The sequence below is a fragment of the Pseudonaja textilis genome, chromosome 1 (genome assembly GCF_049901715.1).
Source record: "Pseudonaja textilis isolate UNSWEBS1 chromosome 1, rPseTex1.2, whole genome shotgun sequence".
Lineage (NCBI taxonomy): Eukaryota > Metazoa > Chordata > Lepidosauria > Squamata > Elapidae > Pseudonaja > Pseudonaja textilis.
Window position 1 is genome coordinate 157,981,187 of NC_141990.1, and position 21,439 is coordinate 158,002,625.

General features: G+C 38.4%; 1 protein-coding gene across 3 annotated transcripts; it reads left to right on the forward strand.

Moving 5' to 3' along the window:
• The first annotated feature begins 4,538 nt into the window (after positions 1 to 4,538).
• Positions 4,539 to 20,479, forward strand: OPN5 (opsin 5). 3 transcript variants are annotated; one of them, XM_087919415.1, is made up of 8 exons: positions 4,539 to 4,726; positions 5,124 to 5,476; positions 7,401 to 7,546; positions 10,642 to 10,761; positions 12,931 to 13,101; positions 14,413 to 14,747; positions 16,019 to 16,263; positions 16,815 to 20,479. In XM_087919415.1, exons 3-8 carry the CDS (start codon positions 7,408 to 7,410, stop codon positions 16,876 to 16,878), a joined length of 1,074 nt encoding a protein of 357 aa, XP_087775541.1. In that variant the 5' UTR covers positions 4,539 to 4,726; positions 5,124 to 5,476; positions 7,401 to 7,407; the 3' UTR covers positions 16,879 to 20,479. The 3 variants fall into 3 exon arrangements, with proteins under 3 accessions (XP_087775541.1, XP_026563546.1, XP_087775542.1); XM_026707761.2 differs by lacking the exon at positions 4,539 to 4,726 and having other exon boundaries at positions 4,741 to 5,476; XM_087919416.1 differs by lacking the exons at positions 4,539 to 4,726; positions 5,124 to 5,476 and adding an exon at positions 6,934 to 7,085.
• Positions 20,480 to 21,439: the final 960 nt, after the last annotated feature.

The window sequence follows — 21,439 nt, forward strand, 5'->3', positions numbered from 1 at the left end:
TTTATCCATTAGGCTTTCAATTTGATCGGTCTATACTCTCACGCAGCAATTTTAATAATCAAATGCATTAGCTAAATTGTTGCATGTTAGCCGTTTTTGAGAATTAAGCAACAAGAATCAGAATTACAGAAGCGAAGGAGGGATGGGCTATTTAGAGAGAGGGTTAAATGATTAATACAGTTGTTCACAGATTTCTTCTTGTGTAAATTTAGTTTGCACTTTACCAATGCAAGCAATAGGTGTTAAAATGTGAAGTGTCTCAGTATACAAAGACAATTCTCCTTAAAGAATTTATTCTCCTTAAATACTGTACAGTAAAAATACATGCAAAATTAATGGTGCTCAGTTAAAAGTTTGAGTTGCACTCTGACTTTGATAAAGCAATTGGAAAGTCAACAGTCTCTTTGCATTCTCACATTCTTTGTTTATTCCAGATTGCTTTGGAAGGTGCAAATGTAATGCAAACTGTCATTTCACTTCAGTGCACTTTTGTCCTCTCGTGACAGTATGCATTGGCCCCAGAGAATTTAAAACTCTGACTGGAGGATTTTGTGTGAAGTACTTCTTGTTTTCCAAGTAGATTTCTAATTGATATCTTTGGGGTTAGAAAATGCTATATAACAGAAGCTCTCTAGTTAGAAAATATATCAGTTGAACAGAAAATCCTATCCTTGCATATTGTACATTTTAAATAAAATCTAATTCTTAGTTTGCAGATAAGAAAAAAAATAGGAACTATTTATCTGCTATAACGTTCTTAAATTTCATTCGTCACATGCCTTAGCTTTTAAAAAAAGAAATAGAGCTCTAAGAGAAAGAGAAAATAATTCAGTCTACTGAATATATTAAAAAGTCTATAAATTTGTTCCACACAAATTCTAAGATGTATTTACTTTGATAATCTTATTTCATGATTAATTAATTACCTTAATAAGCATGCAAAAAGTTAATACCTTGCTCTGAACATTACTGAAATTGTGGTTATTGTGCTTTAATCACAGAAATCTAGTCACTACTGAAATAATGATGAAGAGTTTAAAGATTATAAATGCTTCTGACAATCTTAAAATGAGACTAATTCAGCCAAAAAATCATTTCATGTTTATCAGATGCCTAGATAATGTTTTCAAAATGGTAGTTGTGTTCATTATGAGGAAAATGTAAAATGATAGAGAGGACACAATATGGCTTGTCTTGTTACTGTCACATTTTGGTTAATATGCATAAATAGCTTCGTATTTCAGAGAGAAGAATTATAATGTTTAAAATTGTATGTTTAATTTTGGACAATGTATTAAAGACTTGAAAGACAATGAAAGACTATTAAAGACTGAAGAACTATAAAGAAATAAATAGATTTTTTTAAAAAAAGCATTCGATTATTCCTTCTGCCCTTCTTTCTGTTGAGTAATTATCATCTTAAAACTTTTCCCAAACCTCTTCATATCTTTTTAATTCCCAAGCCCCCCCAAATTCATTTTTCCTTCTTTCAACAAAAAGTACTTACAGGTTTTCCAGCCTTTCAAAAAAAAAAAAAACCTGGCATTTTTTTTCTCTACTGAAACTTGTCAGCTCCAGTATTTCTGCAAGTCTAGTTAATTTTATAATTCAACCTTCGACTTCAGGCATTTTATTGCTTTTTCAGCTTATTTGCATACAATAATCTTATCATCATTACCATATTAAAATAAAAATTTCCCATATTTTTTTTTCTAATCCCTTATCCATAAAACTTAGTAGGAATAATTCTGGTTTTGTCATGAAGTTAGTCCATCTCTTTTGCATCACTATATGGATTTGTACCCCATTCTTTCTTTCTTTTTTCAGACATGCAGACTGCCCTCCATACCACAAAACAATAATGTCTATGGCAAAACACAAGAGAAAAGCTACTGCATCACCTGCTTGGGTTTGTTCGTGTGGGTTAGGTGTGACAGGGATGTTATAATTTGATGCTACTTGGGCACAAACCTCCGGGAATAATTGGATAATCCCCCAAACAATGGTACATGGGTTTTTTTTTTCTTGTAGAAATGAGGCATTCCCGGGTAGCCACCCCAAGCTTCCAGAGATACAATATCCCCTCCCCAGCACAGCCCACTTTGTGTCCCAGCTAGACTATTTGATTTAGGCCAGTTTGTCATTTATTGGCCTTAATAATGACTCTGGTTTTCCTAATGCATTGGACCACCAGCATTAAGTGTTCCAGATACTGTTCTCTGACGGTTGAAAAGATAACTACATCTTATTTATATAGGCCATACGAAAGTCAACAAAATCCATTTGCCAGTCTTTCAAAGTTGTGAGAACATTTTGAAGATGAAGGTAACTTGTGATGCATGACAGCATCTGATTTCTTTCTTTTTCCTACTGAGGGCCCTTTCCATTACCTTTTTGTGGAGCCCAGGTAGAAATACAGTATCTTGACTGCCATGTGATCTGTTCCATCATATCAGCAGTGGGACGAATAAACAGTTAGCCTGGCTCTGTTTTTCTAGGTTTGCAACAGACCATGGAGAAAACTACTCTGCCCCACTCATCAAGCATAGCAACCAGGATGCCTGGGTAGACCTATGCACTCCTACAGGGTCAGTTCACTCCCACTTCCTGCATCTCCTCAGTTTTCTTTTTAAGTGTAGCTATGGGGCTGCTGAGTAGTCCTTTGTGTACTCCATGTCCATAATGGAGACGACCAGATTTATTAATTTCTTAGTCATACAGGCCACTTCAGTTGTAACAGATGCTGAGAACTCCAGTTTTATAGTAGAGGCTAAAACAGTACGTCAGAACAGTTTTAATAATCTCATTTGAATGTGACATGAAAGTAATCTCACATATAAACTGCTTGCTAGGGGATCATCTCCACTTCAATCTCTGACCAGTCCTGCTGGACAGGCAGAGATATTGCTGGGAGCAGGCAGTCTCAATGATAGCCAGGTCCACTTTGATGGGAAGGTAACAGCGTTCTGTGCACCTTTGGCGTTTAGTCATGCTGGCCACATGACCATGGAGACATCTTCGGACAGCGCTGGCTCTTCAGCTTTGTAACGGAGAGGAGCACCACCCCCTAGAGCCGGAAACCACTAGCATGCATGTGTGAGGGGAACCTTTACCTTTAAGCCAAGATTAATATGTTCTATGAATACCTTAGCATACTTGCACTACTGCTAGGGAGCCTCCTTCTGTGAGTATCAAAGCAAGAACCAATGACATATTTTCTATTCCAATCCATGGCAAAATCCCCAATGGGTGTCTGCTCGTATTAAGCACCACCGAATACTAGGGTTTCAGGATATCCACGAGCCAGCCTGGATCCTAGGAACTCTATTCATAATTCAGCTGCTCTACCTTTTCTTTAATGTGATAACAACACTTCCATACTGCTTGGACCTTAATTGTGATGACCTGTAGTCTCTCAAAATACCCCCAAACCCAAAACATACATTAAAGTCTGGTAAAGCCTTCAACTTAACTTCACTGTTTTATTAGACACAGTTTAAAGTCACAAAAGTAAATAAGGAGGCAAACAGAAAACCAAAACAAACTGCATTGATGAGAATTCCAAAGCAAGCCAAGATAACTCATTATAAACTCCAGGAAAATAACTGAGAAAAGTCCATGGGAAGAACGCCAGCAAAGATAAGCCTCTTTCAAGGTAAACACTAAATTGACTTCAGCAATTCTGACTACGCAGTTACATACTTATATACATAGCTCCCGCCTGCAAGCCACGAGGAGGATCATGGTAATCTCCTCTTGAGTAGACCTCGCTTATCCCTGATCCTCTCCTCCCTGCGTGACCTAGGATGGATAGGGGATGGGCCTGGATCCTCCTCTGACTGCTCAGCTGGCCTCTGCCCTTCCCCAGCCTCCACCACCACCTCTGGAGCCACACTCCCACTCCCTGTTGGCTGTTCCTCCTCTCCCTCAGAGTCAGACTCCACCAGGGGCATGACATTAGTAATCTGTATTGGTCTGAGGAGCAACATCTGATTTCCTGGCTTAAAGGTGCTCTGTAATAGCCCTGCAAAACCCTCTACTCTTGGAGGAATTTCATCTCTCTATAAACAAATCAGGTCCAGGTCCCATTGGTGAAGTCATACTATTTGATGGGCCTTAGGAAGCATCCCTTCTCTGTCATGGTGCCTGCCTTGGGGAATAGCCACAGCCCTGATCCTGCTAGCCTTCCTCCAGAAGGCAGTTTTTCTTCCTCTTGTTCTATCATCTCACCTCAATTTAAAAACTCCCATGGACAGCCTTTCTACCATTTCCTACCTTACCTCACCTCTTGGAATATCTTTGCTTCAGAGTATGCACATCAGGATGAAGCATTCATTCTACAGTTAACACTAAACATTGAAGCAGGGTTATTTTACAAAACTAGTATAATTCAGCAATTGCATTCAAGAGACTTTATGCCAAACCGATGAACAAAATCAAAGAAAAACATACTTATCTCCTCTGCTTTTAAAGTTTGCTCTTTGCTTTTGGAATAAAATTTGTCCTAGGCTATTTTTAGGACTTGGAAAAGAAAATCTCCCTCCCCAGCATTAAGCAACCCCAAAGAATCCATCCACCATTCAAAGGCCAAGGAAACCACTAGCATTTCACAGTATGTTACCAGTGAGGCACAGGAAATGCCAAACAAGGCAAGATCTTCCTCCTGCGAATCAACATCTAATACTCTATCAGCGCTGCTTCCAAGCTCTGCCTCTGGCTTTAAAAGGTGAGAGGATTCATTCATCCGCTACAAGCATTTAGCCTTTTTCAACTCTGCCCAGAACCTTTGTATGCCAGTTGCTAGTGCGTTCCTGTGAGAATAGTAGTTTCATCCCCTGGGAAATAAAAGTTAATATTCCAAGCAGATGATAGATTAAACTGGCATTTGGATTTGATTTAACAGCCATGTAGTTTTGCTGAAGTTGCATCAGTTGTTCAGCTGATTAGAAGCTAGCTGCACAAGTGGCCACTGGCCTTTATATATGGAGTTTTTAAGGCTATAAAACTAATGTACCATTGATTTTTTTTTTGAAAGCTATACATTCAATCCTTATAAAAGGACCTGTCACTGGCAAACTCTAGGACTGAAATTAGTTTTGCCCAATGTGCTTGATGCCCAGCAGGTGCGCTTTTACTGTCCCTTCTGGAAGATGTAATTGGCTCTTCAGAGATCTGGCAGATCTGATTTTCAGCTGTTCTCGGAGATAATCAACTCCATAAGTCAACTACCAGGATCTCAAGCAATTCCAGAAGAAGGAGAGAGTGAGGAGAGAGATGAGGCAATAAGCAGAGTGAAAACAGCAGGATGTATCTGAAGAAGCCTTAAGATTGGGTATTTCAACTACTAGTCCTGTTGGCATATCCAATGGCAAAGAATCCTTTCCTGGGCATAATCAAGACTGGAAGAAATAATCCTAAACTGGAGATCAAAGGCAGAGCTTAGCAAGAAAGTGCTGTGGAGAACTCCAGATCTAAGGTACATTTAGATTCTTGCTTTTATCATTAAGAAAATGTTGGATGATTATAAATACATGGAGTTTCTGTGGAAGCATATATGGATTTTGGCTACTGTGTGATTGAACTCTTTTTTAAGCATTATTATTTGGGGAATATTCGGCTTGTTAAATGAATTCTTCATTGAAGGAAGAATGTTTTTTCACAAACTTGCTAACATGTATTACTCCAGAATTCAGTTTGGTACAGTATTTGACAGATAGGATTAAGAATAAATCACAAGGGTGAAAATATTGAAAATTGCTAAATGCATATTAATTGCTGGACCCAGTTCAGACCAGGAGAATAAGCAATATTAGCTATATTGACTATCTAAGATAAACTGGGTTTATACCTTGGCAGTGAATAGCAGAATTTTTCCTCGGTACTAAACTATGTTTAACTTAAGGAGAAAATGCTGCTGATGACATGATAGCTATCTTCCAATACTTGAAGGGCTGTCAATTTATTTTTCAAAGCACTTGAAATCAGGATAAGAACTAATCGGTGGAAGCTCATCAGAGGGAGATCCAACCTAGAACTAAGATTTACTCTCATTTCCTGAGAGTGAGAACAAATACTTAATGAAACAGCTTACTCTCTGGAGTTGTGTGTGCTCCATTCCTGGAGGTTTTCAAGAAGAGCCTGGGCAACCATTTGTCCGGGATGGAATAAGAACTTGGGCAGGGGGTTATAGTAGAAGACCTCCAAGGTCCTTTTGAGCCCTATAATTCTTTGCTTTATTGCTGGATTGATTTTTCAATCCAGCTGTAAGCGGTACCAAATCTTACACTGTTTGGGAACATGGTTCTAAAGTATAAGTGATAATAATGCTCTAATATTTTGGCTTAAGACGGGAGTAACAGGTTTTACCCTTTCCTCTATAATGTCTGTATATGGGATAGTTTGTTGAATAGTTTGCTTTCAACAGCAGTTACTTCTTCAATTCAATTAGAACCTGCAGTTTGTTGACCAGACCCAGCATAGGAATGCATGAGAAATACAATGCTAGTCATATATGTTGGTCATGGTTGAGATTTGTTTCCAGTCTGCTGGCTAGCCACCTGAACATAGCACTGCATGTGTATTTGAAACAAGAGTGATAGATTAGCTGTGATTACCTGTTTTCTTACTCACTTGTAAAATTTCGTCCTAGTTCTTCTATGCATGCTTTATTGTCTCTTGCTAGTTCTTGAGATATGATAGCAATTTCTAAATACTTAAAATGTCTAAGTATCAACAAAAACTGGGCACGTTAAGAAGACCACCTTGTCTTCCTCACACCCATTATTCAGCAGGAATGCCTTTTCCATACCTCTCTTTTCTTTGCAGAGTTGCCCAGAGTTGTGTCCATCCAACACCAATGCAAACCATGTGCTCTTCAGGAGAGAGACTTGTGGTTCTATTATTGATTTTTGCTTAATGTTACACTGCAGTAATAGTAATGATCCAATCTTTAGTCCCCCCCATATCCTAGGTATACCTCAGAAGCACTAATTGAAATCAAAACATTTTATTTTAAAGTTAAATGTGGCAAAATTATTCTTGATATGATATTATCAGCAAATGTAGGAATATGATAAGGTGTAAAGGTAATGTGGAACCAATCTTTTTTTTTGCTCTTAAGGACTTTGAGTATAACATGTAATGTTTAATTAGTAATCTGCATCCAAATTTTTAATGCAAATCGTCTCTTTGCAATAATGCAGAGGTGGATTATAGATTCATGGCCATAAACTAAAATTATATAATTTTCCATGCATTTTAAAATCATAATGGAAGCATGACTGAGCCAGAATTTTTTTTAATTTTATTCCAATAGTGTATATTATTTGAATCATTTGTTTTCTCTTTTCCTGTTTAGATAAATGTGATTAAGTAACCTTCTTTTATTTCTTTGATATCAGTTTCAATATGACTGGAATGTACTCAAGGCAAAATACTTCATCCCAAGATATTAATCTTCCTCACAACCAGCCAGATGGAGATCCTTTTGCATCAAAACTCTCAAAGGAAGCTGACATAATAGCTGGAATTTATTTATTATTAATAGGTAAGATTATTTTATTTTAGCTATTGTTCTGGTAGGAGTTGTAGAAATGTATGTTTTGTGATAAGACTCTGCTACTGTTGATTTAATTTTGAATTTTATACAATAATATTCCTTGTATACCATAATCCATAAAGCAGTACTTTTTGAATTGTACTTAGTCTTCAGGGAGGATAGAATTGCCTTTTAAAAGAGTTCTGTGATGTGTCATGTTGGATTATTTCATCTTCTCAAAAACTATTGGCCAAAGTTAGAAATCTTGCTACCGATTGCCTGGGGCTGAGACAGGTATGTCACTTTTTTTTTAAGGCTTAGGGAGTGGGTGAATGTTAATCAGATTTGGCTTGTTAGCTACCATTTATCCTGCCATAGATTCTTCTAGGAGAAAAGTTATCAGAGGAACTAGTGGAAGAATTTTTCTACATTATTACTTATCTTTCTTTTCATCAAAAAAGAAGAAAATTTGTCCAGCCATAGCTTTTTCTTTCACCCTGCTGCTGTGATAAAGATTTTCCCTTCTGTGCAATGCATAGGGTAGGAATTTTTCAAAAAAGCAGAACATCAAGACAAATTGAAAGAAAGATTGTGCTTAAGGAGAAATTATGTTTGCAGGATTCCAATGAGCTGTTCCTACCAAGTAGTCCAGCAGCCAAACTAGAGCCGCCAAAAAGGAGAAATGCAAAATGTCTAGATATTGTATTGTACAGTAGCTGTGACCACAACTGAGCTCAAAATTTCTGTTGCTAAGCAAGGCAGTTGTTAAGTGAGTTGTGCAGTCATTGAATCTGGATTCCTCCACTGCCTTTGCTTGTTGGAGGCCAGCTGGGAAGGTTACAAATGGTGATCATCAAACTGAGGACAATGCAATTATCATAAATACATACCTGTTGCCAAGTGCCCAAATTTTGATCACCTGGCCATGGGGATGCTGCAACAGTCATAAATGTGAAAAATGGTCATAAGTCACTTTTTAAAACACTGTTGAAACTTCAAATGGTCACTAAATGAATTGTTGTTAGTCAAGTACTATCTGTACTTGAAAGGAACCTCTCCATTGTTACCTGAACAGAGGTTCCATGGACATTTCTCATGGAAATGTCCCACATACAATGTGATTTCTAACTAATGTGCATCATGCATATATAGACACACAGGTATACCCATATTATAAAGAAGCCTATACAAAGAGGAAGAAGATACTATATCAGGGGTGTCAAACTCACGTTGTCATGGCGGTGTCACGTGACATATTGGGACTTTTTTTCCCCCTTCGCTAAAGCGGGAGTGGCCAGCACATGAGATAGCTGGCCCACAAGCCGGGAGTTTGACAGCCCTGTACTATATCTTTGGGAGAACTATTGTAAAATATTGGATTGGTTTATTTTACTCAAGATGCATCAGGAACTGCAATAGTGTATGTCATAACGTGCCAAGATTGGATTACTGTAATGCACTCTACATGGGGCTGTCCCTGAAGACTCTTTGGAATGATATACAGCTATTCACAATGCAGTGGCATGAGTAGCGATGGGTCTGTTGCACTGTTTCATGAGCTGCACAGCTTACCAGTCAGCTTCTAGGAACTATTCTAATTCTAGAAAGCCCTTCATGACACGGGCCCTGGTCAGGCAGAGTGGATGCTTTCCAAGTTTCATCAATGAAAGACCCAGGAAGCATGTGTCATCAGCCCTATAGAATGGCATCAAATAACTCCCATCATTCAGAACATCATTAAAAACATGGTTGGAATAGGATGGTTGTGAAATCCTCACAGTTTCTTAGGGTTTTTTTTATCAGTTGTGTGTAGTTTCACAACTGATTTGGGTTTTTTTTTTCTCTTTTAATTATAAGCAGCCTAGAGTCATTAAGAAGTCAGGCATCCTTGAAATTGAATTAAATAAGTTTTTTTTTTCAATTGTACAGTTCTCTCCTCTGAGTTCATTCTAGCACAGTAAAATAAATTCTTGGGGGATCATGAGCTCAAAAGCATTTTGCTTCTTTGGTAAAGTTGCTACTCTTTCCCTATAATTATCACAGATCTTTCCTTAGTTCAGAAATCCATTCCCCTCCATAGAGCTGTTCCCTTTCTATTGTCTGTCTTTTTTGAACTACTTGCCTACCTATTTCATGGGAAATAGAGAAGAGTCAAGAGGGAGGATAATGTTTGACTCTAACTATATTCCTCTTCTGGAGGAAAGGAGAGATACAAAAATTATAAATAAAATATAAGAAAGAACATGTGAATATATTTATGCCAGCAGTTGCATGCTGGGGTAGCCTACTTTACAAATGAGCAAGAATTTGAAAAAGAGGAGAGATGGAGATTGTTTTAAAAGCAAGTTCATCTTTAATAATGTAGTTGTTAGGGCTTTGTCATGTTTTGGATGGTATGCTTTTAAAGAAAGTTCCATTGAAAACTTTTCAGAAGTCTTTAAAAGGGTGTCTTTCTCCTCAAGAAAATGTGACCTTCCACTGACAAATTTTTGTCATTGTATCTTTATCTTTACTCAAAAATGTGATTTCCCCTCCACTACACTAGACTATTGAGGAAAGGTGTGTGTGTGTGTGTGAGAGAGAGAGAGAGAGAGAGAGAGAGAGAGAGAGAGAGAGAGAGAGAGAGAGAGAGATGCATCCTTTATTCTGTATGAGAGAGAGAAAGGAAATGAATGTATAGAGGAGGTATACATGAAAGAGTGATAGAATATTCTACTCCCAAAACTTTGGTTACAAAGAAACGTAGCTTTTCAAAGGGAGAAAAAGGTTTATGGGTTTGCTGCAGAGCATTCTTGTTCTCCAGATCTTTTAATCCTGTTTATCTCTTTTAAGATCTTCATGTTTTGAAACTGAACATTCATTTCTAGGAAGATGTCTTCTCTGTCCACTCTGATAGCACTCTTCTAGTCGAATTTTAGACTGTCTACTATTGACCTCACCCCTTCCTAAGAGGTCTGTAAGCGCATCAATGTGCCTACCGTCCCTGTCCTATTGTTTCTTTTTATTTTTCTTATATGTATCCATTTCATGTATTCATAATTATGTTTATACTTATACCTGTTGACAAAATAAAATAAATAAGAAAAATTTTTACTTTACTGTAGGGGTCCTGTCCACTTTAGGCAATGGATATGTTATTTATATGTCCATACAACGGAAAAGGAAGCTCAAGCCAGCAGAGATCATGACGGTAAACCTAGCAGTCTGTGACTTGGGGATTTCAGGTAATTCCACTTCAGCTCAGCTGAAAATGAAAATTTGGGGCCCTATAAGCAGCATCTAGGCCTATAGTGATATCTTCTTGGTACCACTGCCATTTTTTCCCCTGTGTTTACCAATGATTAATGCCAATCAGCATGGAAAATAATCATTGAAACAGTACATATTTTAAATAATAATATGGAATTTAGTAAAAGCGTATTTCAATTGAATGCATTATATATCAAACAGTTTTCCTCAATCTGGTGTCCCCCAGATGTAATGGATATACTCAAGGCTTAGCTAGGAATTTTAGAAACCATGGTTAACACAGCACCAGAATGGGGAATGCTGTTACAGTATATAACAACATGTGGATGATCCTTTTTAAAAATCTAAATAATGCTGTGCAATAAAATTTATCTTTACTCTTTCTTCAGATATATTGATCATTTAGTCAATTGAACCTTACATTTAAAAACTTAATGATGAATAAAATGTGATCAATTTAAAAAATTGGAATGCTCTGCTAATTTGATAGTAAAGATTCAATAAAATAAACATTGCATTGTATAATTCATTCATATCATATTATACTGATGGCTTTTATTTAAAAATGGAATAAAAGTATGTTTAATTTTGTGGATTCTGTGTAGTGCAATTTAAAGAAACCTACAAACAGATCATGAAATTACTTATCATTTCTTTTCAGTAAAAAAGGAAGTAGGAGAAATAATTATAGCAATTATTTTCTAAATTCAATTATTTGCAGCCAGTACCAAATGTATTCATGTAGTCATATATGACTCTTTTATATAGTCAAAAAAAATCTTAGTTTTCTTTAATTTCAATAAAAGCAATTCAATATGAAGTCCCTCCATTTTGTATATTAAATACCATATGAGGAATTGGCTTGAAAATTATGAAGTGTGCCATGTCTTTGCATAGAGTTGTTGAAATGTTACTGATCTTAATATTACTGGAAAAGAAAAATTCAATGAAAAACAGACCTATGCAAAGGTATGTTCATTGTCTACCTTCTAGTGATGGAATCAGATTTTCCATTGCTGTTCTCCCTCATAACACTCCAGTTGTTTGCTCTGAAAATCCCTGTTTTCAGGAACAGGTTTGAGGGAATATGATAAAAGATGATAAGAGGGTGGAACCCCTTTGCCCAGTATTGCTTATCTCAATCCAATCCGATCCAATCCAATCCAATGTCTTTTCAAATGTTGAATTGAAATCTATATAGCATGTTGTTGTTTTACTACCATTGCTGATACATTCTAGCATGACTCTGTTGGATATATAAACATAGATGTATCTCAGAAGAAACTTAGGTAGTCATGTTGGACTCAACAGTTCAGTTGAGTGAATAGATCTCGATCATAGTTTATGACCTGCAAAACATTGGCTGAGGCACATCTGTAATTCCACTGTCATCTATCATAACATTCATTACTTTGTAAGATAGCCATCACTTTAACTTGCACAAGTAAAGATCAAAATTAATGTTTCTCCACCTTTCAGTTATGAATAGAGATAAACTAATTGGAAGAGTGTGAAATAGGTACAACAGCTCATGTAATGAAAGCATCTTGACCTCAGCAATTTTTCTAAACTTTGAAAGCTGAAATTTACCACTGATCATGAAAAGGCTTTTTTAACCACTTCTTCATTGTGGTCAATCCTATTGAGGAAATCATCAACTTACATGCAGAAAATCTGGAAATTGAAATGTTTGGTGGACATGTTATAGCTGTTAAATTAGATTTTGAAAAATATCTGAAATATTTTCTAGCATGAAGTCTTATAACCTTCCTTGATCTGTGAATGAATAATGAAACTATTAGGAATATCTTATCTCTCTTCAGTTTGATCCTTCCTTCCTTCCTTCCTTCCTTCCTTCCTTCCTTTGTTCCTTTGTCCTTCCCTCTCTCCTTCCCCTCCCCCTCCTTTCCTCCTTTCCTCCTTCCTTCCTCCTCCTCCCTCCTCCCTCCTCCCTCCCTCCCTCCCTCCCTCCCTCCCTCCCTCCTCCCTCTCTTCTTTCTTTCTTTCTTTCTTTCTTTCTTTCTTTCTTTCTTTCTTTCTTTCTTTCTTTCTTTCTAATGTTTATGTTGCTTGAGGGGGATTAAATTCATTTTTCTTTATTCTTTCAGATCTTTACCTGCTTCTGTTTTTCTTTTCTTTTACAGTAGCAGGAAAGCCATTTAGTATCATTGCCTTCCTCTCCCACCGTTGGATCTTCGGTTGGAGTGGCTGCCGCTGGTATGGATGGACTGGCTTCTTCTTTGGAGTTGGAAGTCTTATTACCATGACTGCAGTCAGCCTGGACCGGTATTTCAAAATATGCTATTTAGCTTATGGTAAGTTGAACACTACATACAACTTTTCCCTAGATGTGTTGACGTTTGCACTCCAAGGTTCCCAGTCAGCTCTGTGAGACAATGTCTGAACTACATCCATACTTGAGTGATTTATCAGGTCTTAATTATTAGTTTTTTTCATTTAGATTGCAATTACAAATTGTCCATCCTTGAATTCCTGGACATTCTTTGACTCACTACTTCTCTTCTGTTCTGTGTGTCTGCATATATATGCATGTGCAGACATAATTTACAGCTGCAGGTCTCCATAGTATGGTAGACCTTCAGATATGACTATAATGGGGCCTACCTATTATGGTCGTAGGTCATGACAGCCATTAGGAGAAGTATCTCACTCAATGACACCCCCCCACACCCCTGCTCTTCCCAATGAATCATTAAACAAACATGCAGGTAGAGCACGAGGTGCCTCAGGGGCACGGGAAGGCCTAGCACAAGCCTAGGCCCATCTGCCTCAGCCCTTCCTGAGAGTCAAGGCCTCTCTCAACTCATGAGACACCCATGCTCTGCTTCCCGCTCCTTGGGTACCCACACAGGCCTTTTCCCACTCCCTACCAGGTCCCCGCTGGCCTTAGGGCTGATTCCCACCCACCAAGCCCTACCCACTCCTCCTCACTTAGTGTGTGAAGAGCTCCGGAGCCTTCCAGAGCACTGGAATGGGCAGCTTTGTTGCTCAATCTCAGAGCACAATTCTGGAATTGTACCACATGAGTGAGGGACATACTGCTCCATTTTGCTATCTAATGCAAAGCTCATGTGGTCTGGAAAACTTTGGGCTGTGTAGAAATGGTATTAGGAATAGCTTACCCCCGCCCAGGCTTGGATAAAATGTTGAAAAACAACACGTCATATATTTCCTGTGCTGCCCTTCAAATTCTGCTCTAAACAACCTGTTACATGCAAAGCGGCGGGGGGCGGGGGGAGAGAATTACGATGCTCCATTTTCAGACCTGCACCAATGTGGCATAGTATATTAATACTATGTCATATTGGACTAATGTGGCACAAGACTGATCTTTCAGCCAAACCACGCCATTCCCAAAACCTTTCCTAGGAAGCACTAGTGTGTGTGTACAGTTTTACAAAAAACATAATGCATTCATGTGTGTGCTTGATTGTAAAGCCGAACATCCACAGGGGCACTGTAGCAGCTGTAACTTTGGGACTGGGTCATAAGTAGATTCTGGAGGTCTGCCATAACTTCAAACTGCCATTAAGTGACCAATCATAAGTTGAGGATTACCTGTATGTCCATACTTAATCAATTACAGCTTCAGTTTTCTCTCCTAGGAATCTGGTTGAAGAGGCACCATGCTTTTATCTGCCTAGGCATTATCTGGTCTTATGCTGCCTTCTGGGCCACGATTCCCTTTGCTGGCTTGGGGAACTATGCTCCTGAGCCCTTCGGCACGTCCTGCACCTTGGACTGGTGGCTGGCTCAAGATTCAGTAGCAGGGCAGGCATTCATTCTCAACATCCTTTTCTTCTGCCTTGTATTCCCAACTGTTGTGATCGTGTTTTCCTATATTAAAATAATAGCAAAAGTCAAGTCATCCAGCAAGGATGTAGCTCATTATGACAACAGGATTCAGAATAGCCATGATCTAGAAATAAAGCTAACTAAGGTAGGTGCATACAACCCCTAAATTTTTTGTTTGTTTGTTTGAGTATGGGCTGAATAGAGGGGACGACTCAACAAAAAGCCATGCATGAGAAATAAAGGGATATTTGGGCAACCAGTGGGAAAATAAACTGAACTTGGCAAATCTATCCCCCAATTCCCTTGCCTGCTACTAGCCTTTCACTTTAGGTCTTTGTGTCTTTTCACCTAGATTCTGGCTTAAAAATAGATTTTGAAAGGAACATTAGTCAGAGATGTTTTTTCTGCAGAGTTTTTCTTTGGGGAAAAACAAGTCAATATCTTCTTAGTGCTTTAAACCATGAGGTTGATTGCATGATATTAAATTAGCCTGAGAGTCTCCCCAGCCCTAATGTACCATCACCAACTGCTGGTCATATAAAACTAAACCTCCTTCAAGCTGATTTGCAGTGGAGTAAATACATCACATTCACAGCACAGTGTAGTGTCACACAATAGCGTACTGTGTAGTGTATAATGATGAGATAGGAGATGATGTATGAAATGGGATGTGTGCTACTACTAATTACAACCTGATCTAGTCTATCAATGATACTCTTTATTATATCGTATCTGTTGGTATGTTTTTTACATGATGTTCAGGCTCCCAGAAATGGCAAACATAATTTCTTCTACGCCAAATTTCAGATAGGCCACATAAACTAAACACAAGTAAAATTATTTATGTGGTTCTTTCCCATTTGGGACAAATGTGGTAGGAAAAGCAATGAGTCCTTATATCCACATGTTTCATCCCTTTCCAGAACAACATAAGAAACCACAAAGATCTCTTGCAACTTTAATCTCATTTGAGGTTGTTTCACTCTTGTTGCATTGATTGAATTTATTTCTCTGCCTTCTTTCATTCATAACCTTTTAGGCTGAAGCCACATATGTGCTTAGGAATAACTCCTGATGAATCAAATAGGATTTATCTCAGAAGGAATATATCCTAGGGTGTACTATTGTTTTCCAATGATTGCCCTGGTTTGCAGAGGCCATATGCACCTCTTTGTTATACCAAATGGAAATGGCTTTTCACAAACGTTGTCACTAATTCTGTGGTTATTTGCTCTGCTGATTGAGAACAGTCTCCAATAATACAGTGTGTTCTATATGATAATTGAATTAATTTTTGTTATATGGACATGATTGCTTGAGCAGGGGGTTGGACTAGACTAGAAGACTTCCAATGTTCCTCTTGTTATTCTCTTATTCTGGTTGTCTTGTCCTCTGTTATGCATTTCTTCTCACTAGGTGGCGATGTTGATCTGCGCAGGATTTCTATTTGCTTGGATCCCATATGCAGTTGTATCAGTATGGTCAGCTTTTGGAAAACCAGATTCGGTTCCCATAAAAGTTTCGGTGGTGCCTACTTTGCTTGCTAAATCAGCAGCCATGTACAACCCTGTGATTTACCAGGTCATCAACTGCAAATCAGCCTGTTGTCAGCGGGGGGCTCTTAGGCCACTGCGGAAGAAAAACTCCTTGAAGAAATCCAGGTAGGGGTATCCAAAAATGGCCTGAAATATTCGAAAGGCGCTAGAGATGTCATGCAACGGGCATGTGCAGGAGTGTGAGTGGAAAAAAAGGAGTCCTTCCCCAAGAGATAAACAAGGAAACTCTTATCCCAAACAAACCTTCCCTCCCTCTTCACTATAAGGGGTTTCTGTCCCGAAAGTTGATTGTGAAAAGTGCCCAAGAAGACAAGATGTAAGAAGGGAAGTGGCTACAGAGAAATCCCTCTGAGTTTGTTTCCTTTAAATGTCTTTCTCTTGCTGAACATTCTCTCTCATATTCACTCTGCGGTGGAGATATTTCAGCAAGAACTTTTGGGGTAAGATGTAGCCCAGCTGCAGTGACCTCACTGAATGGCCTCAGGGCCTGATCCTAAGGTGGGTCTTTGAAGAATAAAGAGCCCTCAAGGAACAGGATTGGACAGGACACTCAAGATGTGTCCTTCAAGATTAGGTATATGTATATGTTGTCAAGCATCTCCAGAAGAATTCCGTATAAAAATATCCCTTTTTTTTTTGGTTGCTTTTCCTTGCAGGCTCTATGTAGTCTCTACAGAAAAGTCTGAAGAAATGACTGAAACTCAACTGGACATTGCCTGAGAACTGGGAATCCACACCACTCCAGCTGACCAGCAAGTTTCTTCCTCAGTTGCTTCTGCTCTAAACCACTTTAAAAGTATGCCAGCTCCATCTGAAGGGTTATTTTCCTGGCTTGTATTTTCTCACGGGGTCCTAATATTAGTTTTCGCTATTCTAATCATTTTTTTAAAAAAAAGTGGCCATTTTGTTTGCATTTTAACTGGGTAAAAAGCCTCCCTGTATTGTTCTTATTTTACATTATCATAAAGCTATTACAATGAATACAAATAAATCGGTGTATAGCACGTAGTAATAGTATAGTAAACAACATGGCAAATTGGTACTTAGATTCCATATACTTTACCCTGTTGATCCCTTGTCTATCCTCTCAATGAAATGCTGACGCCTGTCAGCAACAGTCACATGACACAGAGAAGCAACGGGTGCCTTTGGCCAAGAGCTGCAGAGCGAAGAGAGAGGCATTTCCACACATTCTGCTTGGCCCTCCATTGGAATCCCAAGGCAGGAATGGAGGACATCCTCCAAGTGGCCTGCTCCCATATTCTCCCAAACTGTTGTTTTCAACCAGCACATAATGATCTCAGCTCTTCAGAGCATAATGATCTTGAGCGCTTTCTTCCATTCTAGTCGCAGTCCCAGTTCTGATTGGCTGCAATGCCTGGCATGTGCCCTCCCCTCTGCCAGCTAATCACATTTTGTCCTGGGCTGCTACTTTCTCGCCATTTTTAATAAATGCTATTTTCATTCATCTATTGAGGGGGCCCTTAAGTCAATGAGCCACCCTCAAACCTAGAAGCTTACAACTTTTATCTCTCCGGGAAGGCACTTTTTGGTTTCTGCTAGGCTGGGTGAATCATGCTTCCTTTGTTTTCCCATCCTCTGCCCACAGTTTTCCTCCCCCTTATGTTTTTAACTTCTTTAATTTACAACAAAGAAAATATTGCTCTATATTGTTTGTATGAAACTGAACTATCAGTTCTTCCTTGCTAATCAAGTTTCTGTAGAATCAATCCACCCACCCTATTTCCTATTGTTTTTATTGTAGCCTCAATGTTAATACTTCAAGGGGGAAATAATATAATATAATAATAATATAATGGAGCCCGCACCAGAGGTGGTAATCAGCAGGCTCTGACCAATTCTGGAGAATGATAGTGGCAATTTTGAGTACTTCAGAGAACCAGCAAATACCACCTCTGACTGGAGAGTTTACAGTATCCTTCCCCTGCCACGCCCACCAAGCCACATCCACAGAACCACTAGTAAAATTTTTTTGAATCCCACCACTGAGGGGAATGCCTGGTTGTGCAAGGCTTGATCTGGACTAAGTATCATCCCAGCTCTGACAAATCCAATTTTTGTAGTTGCCTGAAGAAACAATCACCAAGAGCATGGGGGAGAAGCAGCTAAGGCTATAGTGCAAAATTACCCAGAGCTAATGGCTTTTATCTACCTTCATACTAAAATCTACACAAATATTAGGTCCGATGTATATTATCATGCCATGTTGGGAAAGGAAGTGGTTTCAAATAGCTCAACAGAAAAGTGAAAAGCTTGGCTTCAAATCTTTCTGTATCCCACAGCCCACCCCAATTTGTTTAAATATGTTTAAGTGCAAACAAAAGATCTGGTCAGAACAGTTTTGTAAAATATTTTCACACATAGAATTGGTACTCTCATATCAGTTGTCAATATATGCCTCCTAACATAATTATACTGTGTATATCTCCCTTGATCTAATTGGTTTGTGATTTGTGAGGAACAGGAGTAGCTGGACATTGGCCAGGATGGGCATCCTCTTCTAATGCTGTTATACTGCACTTATCTTGCCTGTGCCTGGGGGAAACCCACAAGGAATCACCATGTATATAATAAAAGCTCAGTTACACTTAAATTTAGATTAATTCGCCTGGTGAAGGGAAGTGGTTGTGCAAGTAGGAAGCGACTGCTGGAAGAAGCGAACAAAACCTGCACAAGTTTCAGAAAAGATGCAGCTGTTTTAATGGTTTATGGAAAGGAGCATCATATAGGTTCGGAAGCACCACTTTTGAAGACTGCATATTTGCATCAACCTAACACAACTCCCATGCTACTTTAGCATTTGTTGGGCTCCTCACCTTCCTTCAAAATCTAGATTGCTTCAGATATGGTGTCTCAAAATTGGGGAGTTTCTGAATGTGATTTTTCTTAACATTGTGGTTGTGGGGATTAGGTTGGAGTGTCCTTGGGTGCCTTTATGCTATTATTGTGCTGCTGCTGTTATTATTTACTTACTATACATTTACTAAGTGTAAATAACTTACTGTTATTGATTGATTTTGTCCTTTGTTGGCTTTACTCCAATATTCATCACACAGACTTGCAACAGTGGGATAGGTAGCTGTATAAATCAATATAATAAATAATAAATGCTAAGTTAATAAAAACATGGAGGAGAGAAAACCTTGATACAAACTATGGACAATTTACATCAAGGTTTGGTTTTGGTTTGCATTGGTTTTTTGTTTGTTCCTTTTGCTATTTTGTTTATTAAAAGTGTTTGAGGGAGAGAGAACTGTAAACTAATGTATTGCAGCCAGTATAATTTCAAAATAATTTTTAAAATGAAGCAACAGAGGATCTCTAATGGAAACATTTTTTAAAAATAAGATAAGTGTAGAATATGACTTTAAAAAATAATAAGTATTTGGAAACATACTTCAGGCAAAAAAAAAATCTGTGGTAAGTGCAAATAGCCTAAATATAGTGCTAAGATATGCTCAATATTCAATTACATTACTAAAGTGTCATCTTTATAGTAATATGGCTGTAGTGAACAGTTTTGCTCATTTACAGGTCAAGAAAGAACAGAACAACAATACTGCCCTAAGAATATTGCAACATACTGTTGTGAGAGAAGATAATACTGTCTGCAGGAAAAAGTCTATTTACTACTCTCCTTTGTGCTCAAGTTGGCCAGGGCAGAAGGCTATAATTTTATTCCTTTTTACAATTTTTTTTTCTCTCTCTCCCACACCATATTTTGAGTTCATGTTTGAGGACCAAACATGGGATCTGCTAGATCTAAAGATTGCCTGAGTTGGCTACAGCCCATCTACCATGAGCCTTTCATTTCCAAGTTAAAGGGCAGCCCCATTAACAGAGTATTCTGCCACTGGGTAATTAATGGTTTCTACAGCAGCTCCATCTCCTCGTTCCTCATAGAGGAGAGTGTCTCTAGCATCCTGTAATTCCGGGACAATAGGATTGCACAGGTTAGTGAGGGTGGATTTAAACAGTAATTTTTGCACACGTGTCTTCTGTGGTAGAATGGTCCAAGATATCTTATTTTCTGCCTGTCTTAAATAAAAATATGCAATTTCAAAAAATATAAAGCAGTTTTTAGATTCAGTTAGCTAATATATCTGACTTGACAGTAATAAATTCCAGTGAATTCATCTCATCGCTGCATTGAATAAGAGGGTTATTTTGCTTTCTTCTTGGCTTTTCCCCCCATCTTAAACACAGATGTACTTCTGCAGCTTCACTGATAGGTTTTTGGATTTTTCGTTTCCAATGTATTGTATAATTTTAAATAAAATAGATGCCATATTCCTGTCAATATTTTCATGTATTTTATTTCTTATGAAGTCTTAGTCCTCCATTGAGTTCTCAATATGTTACTGCAGCTGGAAGCATAATTTCCGTGGATTAGCAGGATGCCCCCAATGGATCTTTTCTTCTTCTTCCACCTGTCTGGGACTCCTGCTGAAAGTGAATCAATTCACAGATACTGTACTGAAACCTGGAGGAGAAGGAAGTTGCCCATGCTGAGTCCTTCCAAGTTGTCCCTTTTCCAAATCGATACCAGTTTTGGTAGCTTCCAAAACTTCAAGTCTAAAAAAATACAAGGAATGGGGAAGGAGTGGAGATAGAAAATCAGGCAGGGATAACATTGGAAATAGCAGGAAAATACAGAATGTTTATTCAGCTGGTCTAAACTTTTCAAGGCAACTCAAGGTAGATGAGAGAATCCCCCCTCTCATTTCCCATAGGCTCACTTCTGGAGGTCTACAAGATCCAGGTATCAATGGCTTTGCCTAGGCATTTCCCAAAAGCAACAAAAGTTTTCTAGTTTGTTAGGGTCTTTTCCAGTCGGGCCAACAGTGGAACAAACCACTAGTATATAAAGTTCAAACCCTCCCTATCTCTTCCTCATCCATCTCCAGGGGCCAGCCACTCTGCCAAAGAATGTCCCTCACCCCTTTATCAGTTTCCTCTTTTCCATTTAATTCATTTTATTGTCATCCCTTTCGAAACTTTTTTTTTCATGAGATTGACTGGAAGTGCTACCCTAGAGGTTGTAATTGTAGAAAAGATTGTGTCTTGTGTGCGAGATCAAAATGAAAGGACAATCCTGCTGGGAATCCCACATTCCTTCCTAGTAGAATCAAATGTAACCTGTTGGGTGAATGATTAAATTTGCATGTGCAAATTTATGGCTAAATGGTAGCAGGAGATTGGAGTTTTCTATCTTCCTTTGCTGCTGCCCAAGGGTTGGCCAAGGAAATGCTAACAGTTT

Bases quoted from the DNA above. Each gene is read 5' to 3' on its own strand.
- OPN5 (XM_087919415.1), top strand. From the start codon at position 7,408: ATGACTGGAATGTACTCAAGGCAAAATACTTCATCCCAAGATATTAAT. The intron at 10,762-12,930 runs GTAATTCCACTT...TTTCTTTTACAG, and splicing joins CTGTGACTTGGGGATTTCAG to TAGCAGGAAAGCCATTTAGT. The intron at 16,264-16,814 runs GTAGGGGTATCC...TTTTCCTTGCAG, and splicing joins AACTCCTTGAAGAAATCCAG to GCTCTATGTAGTCTCTACAG.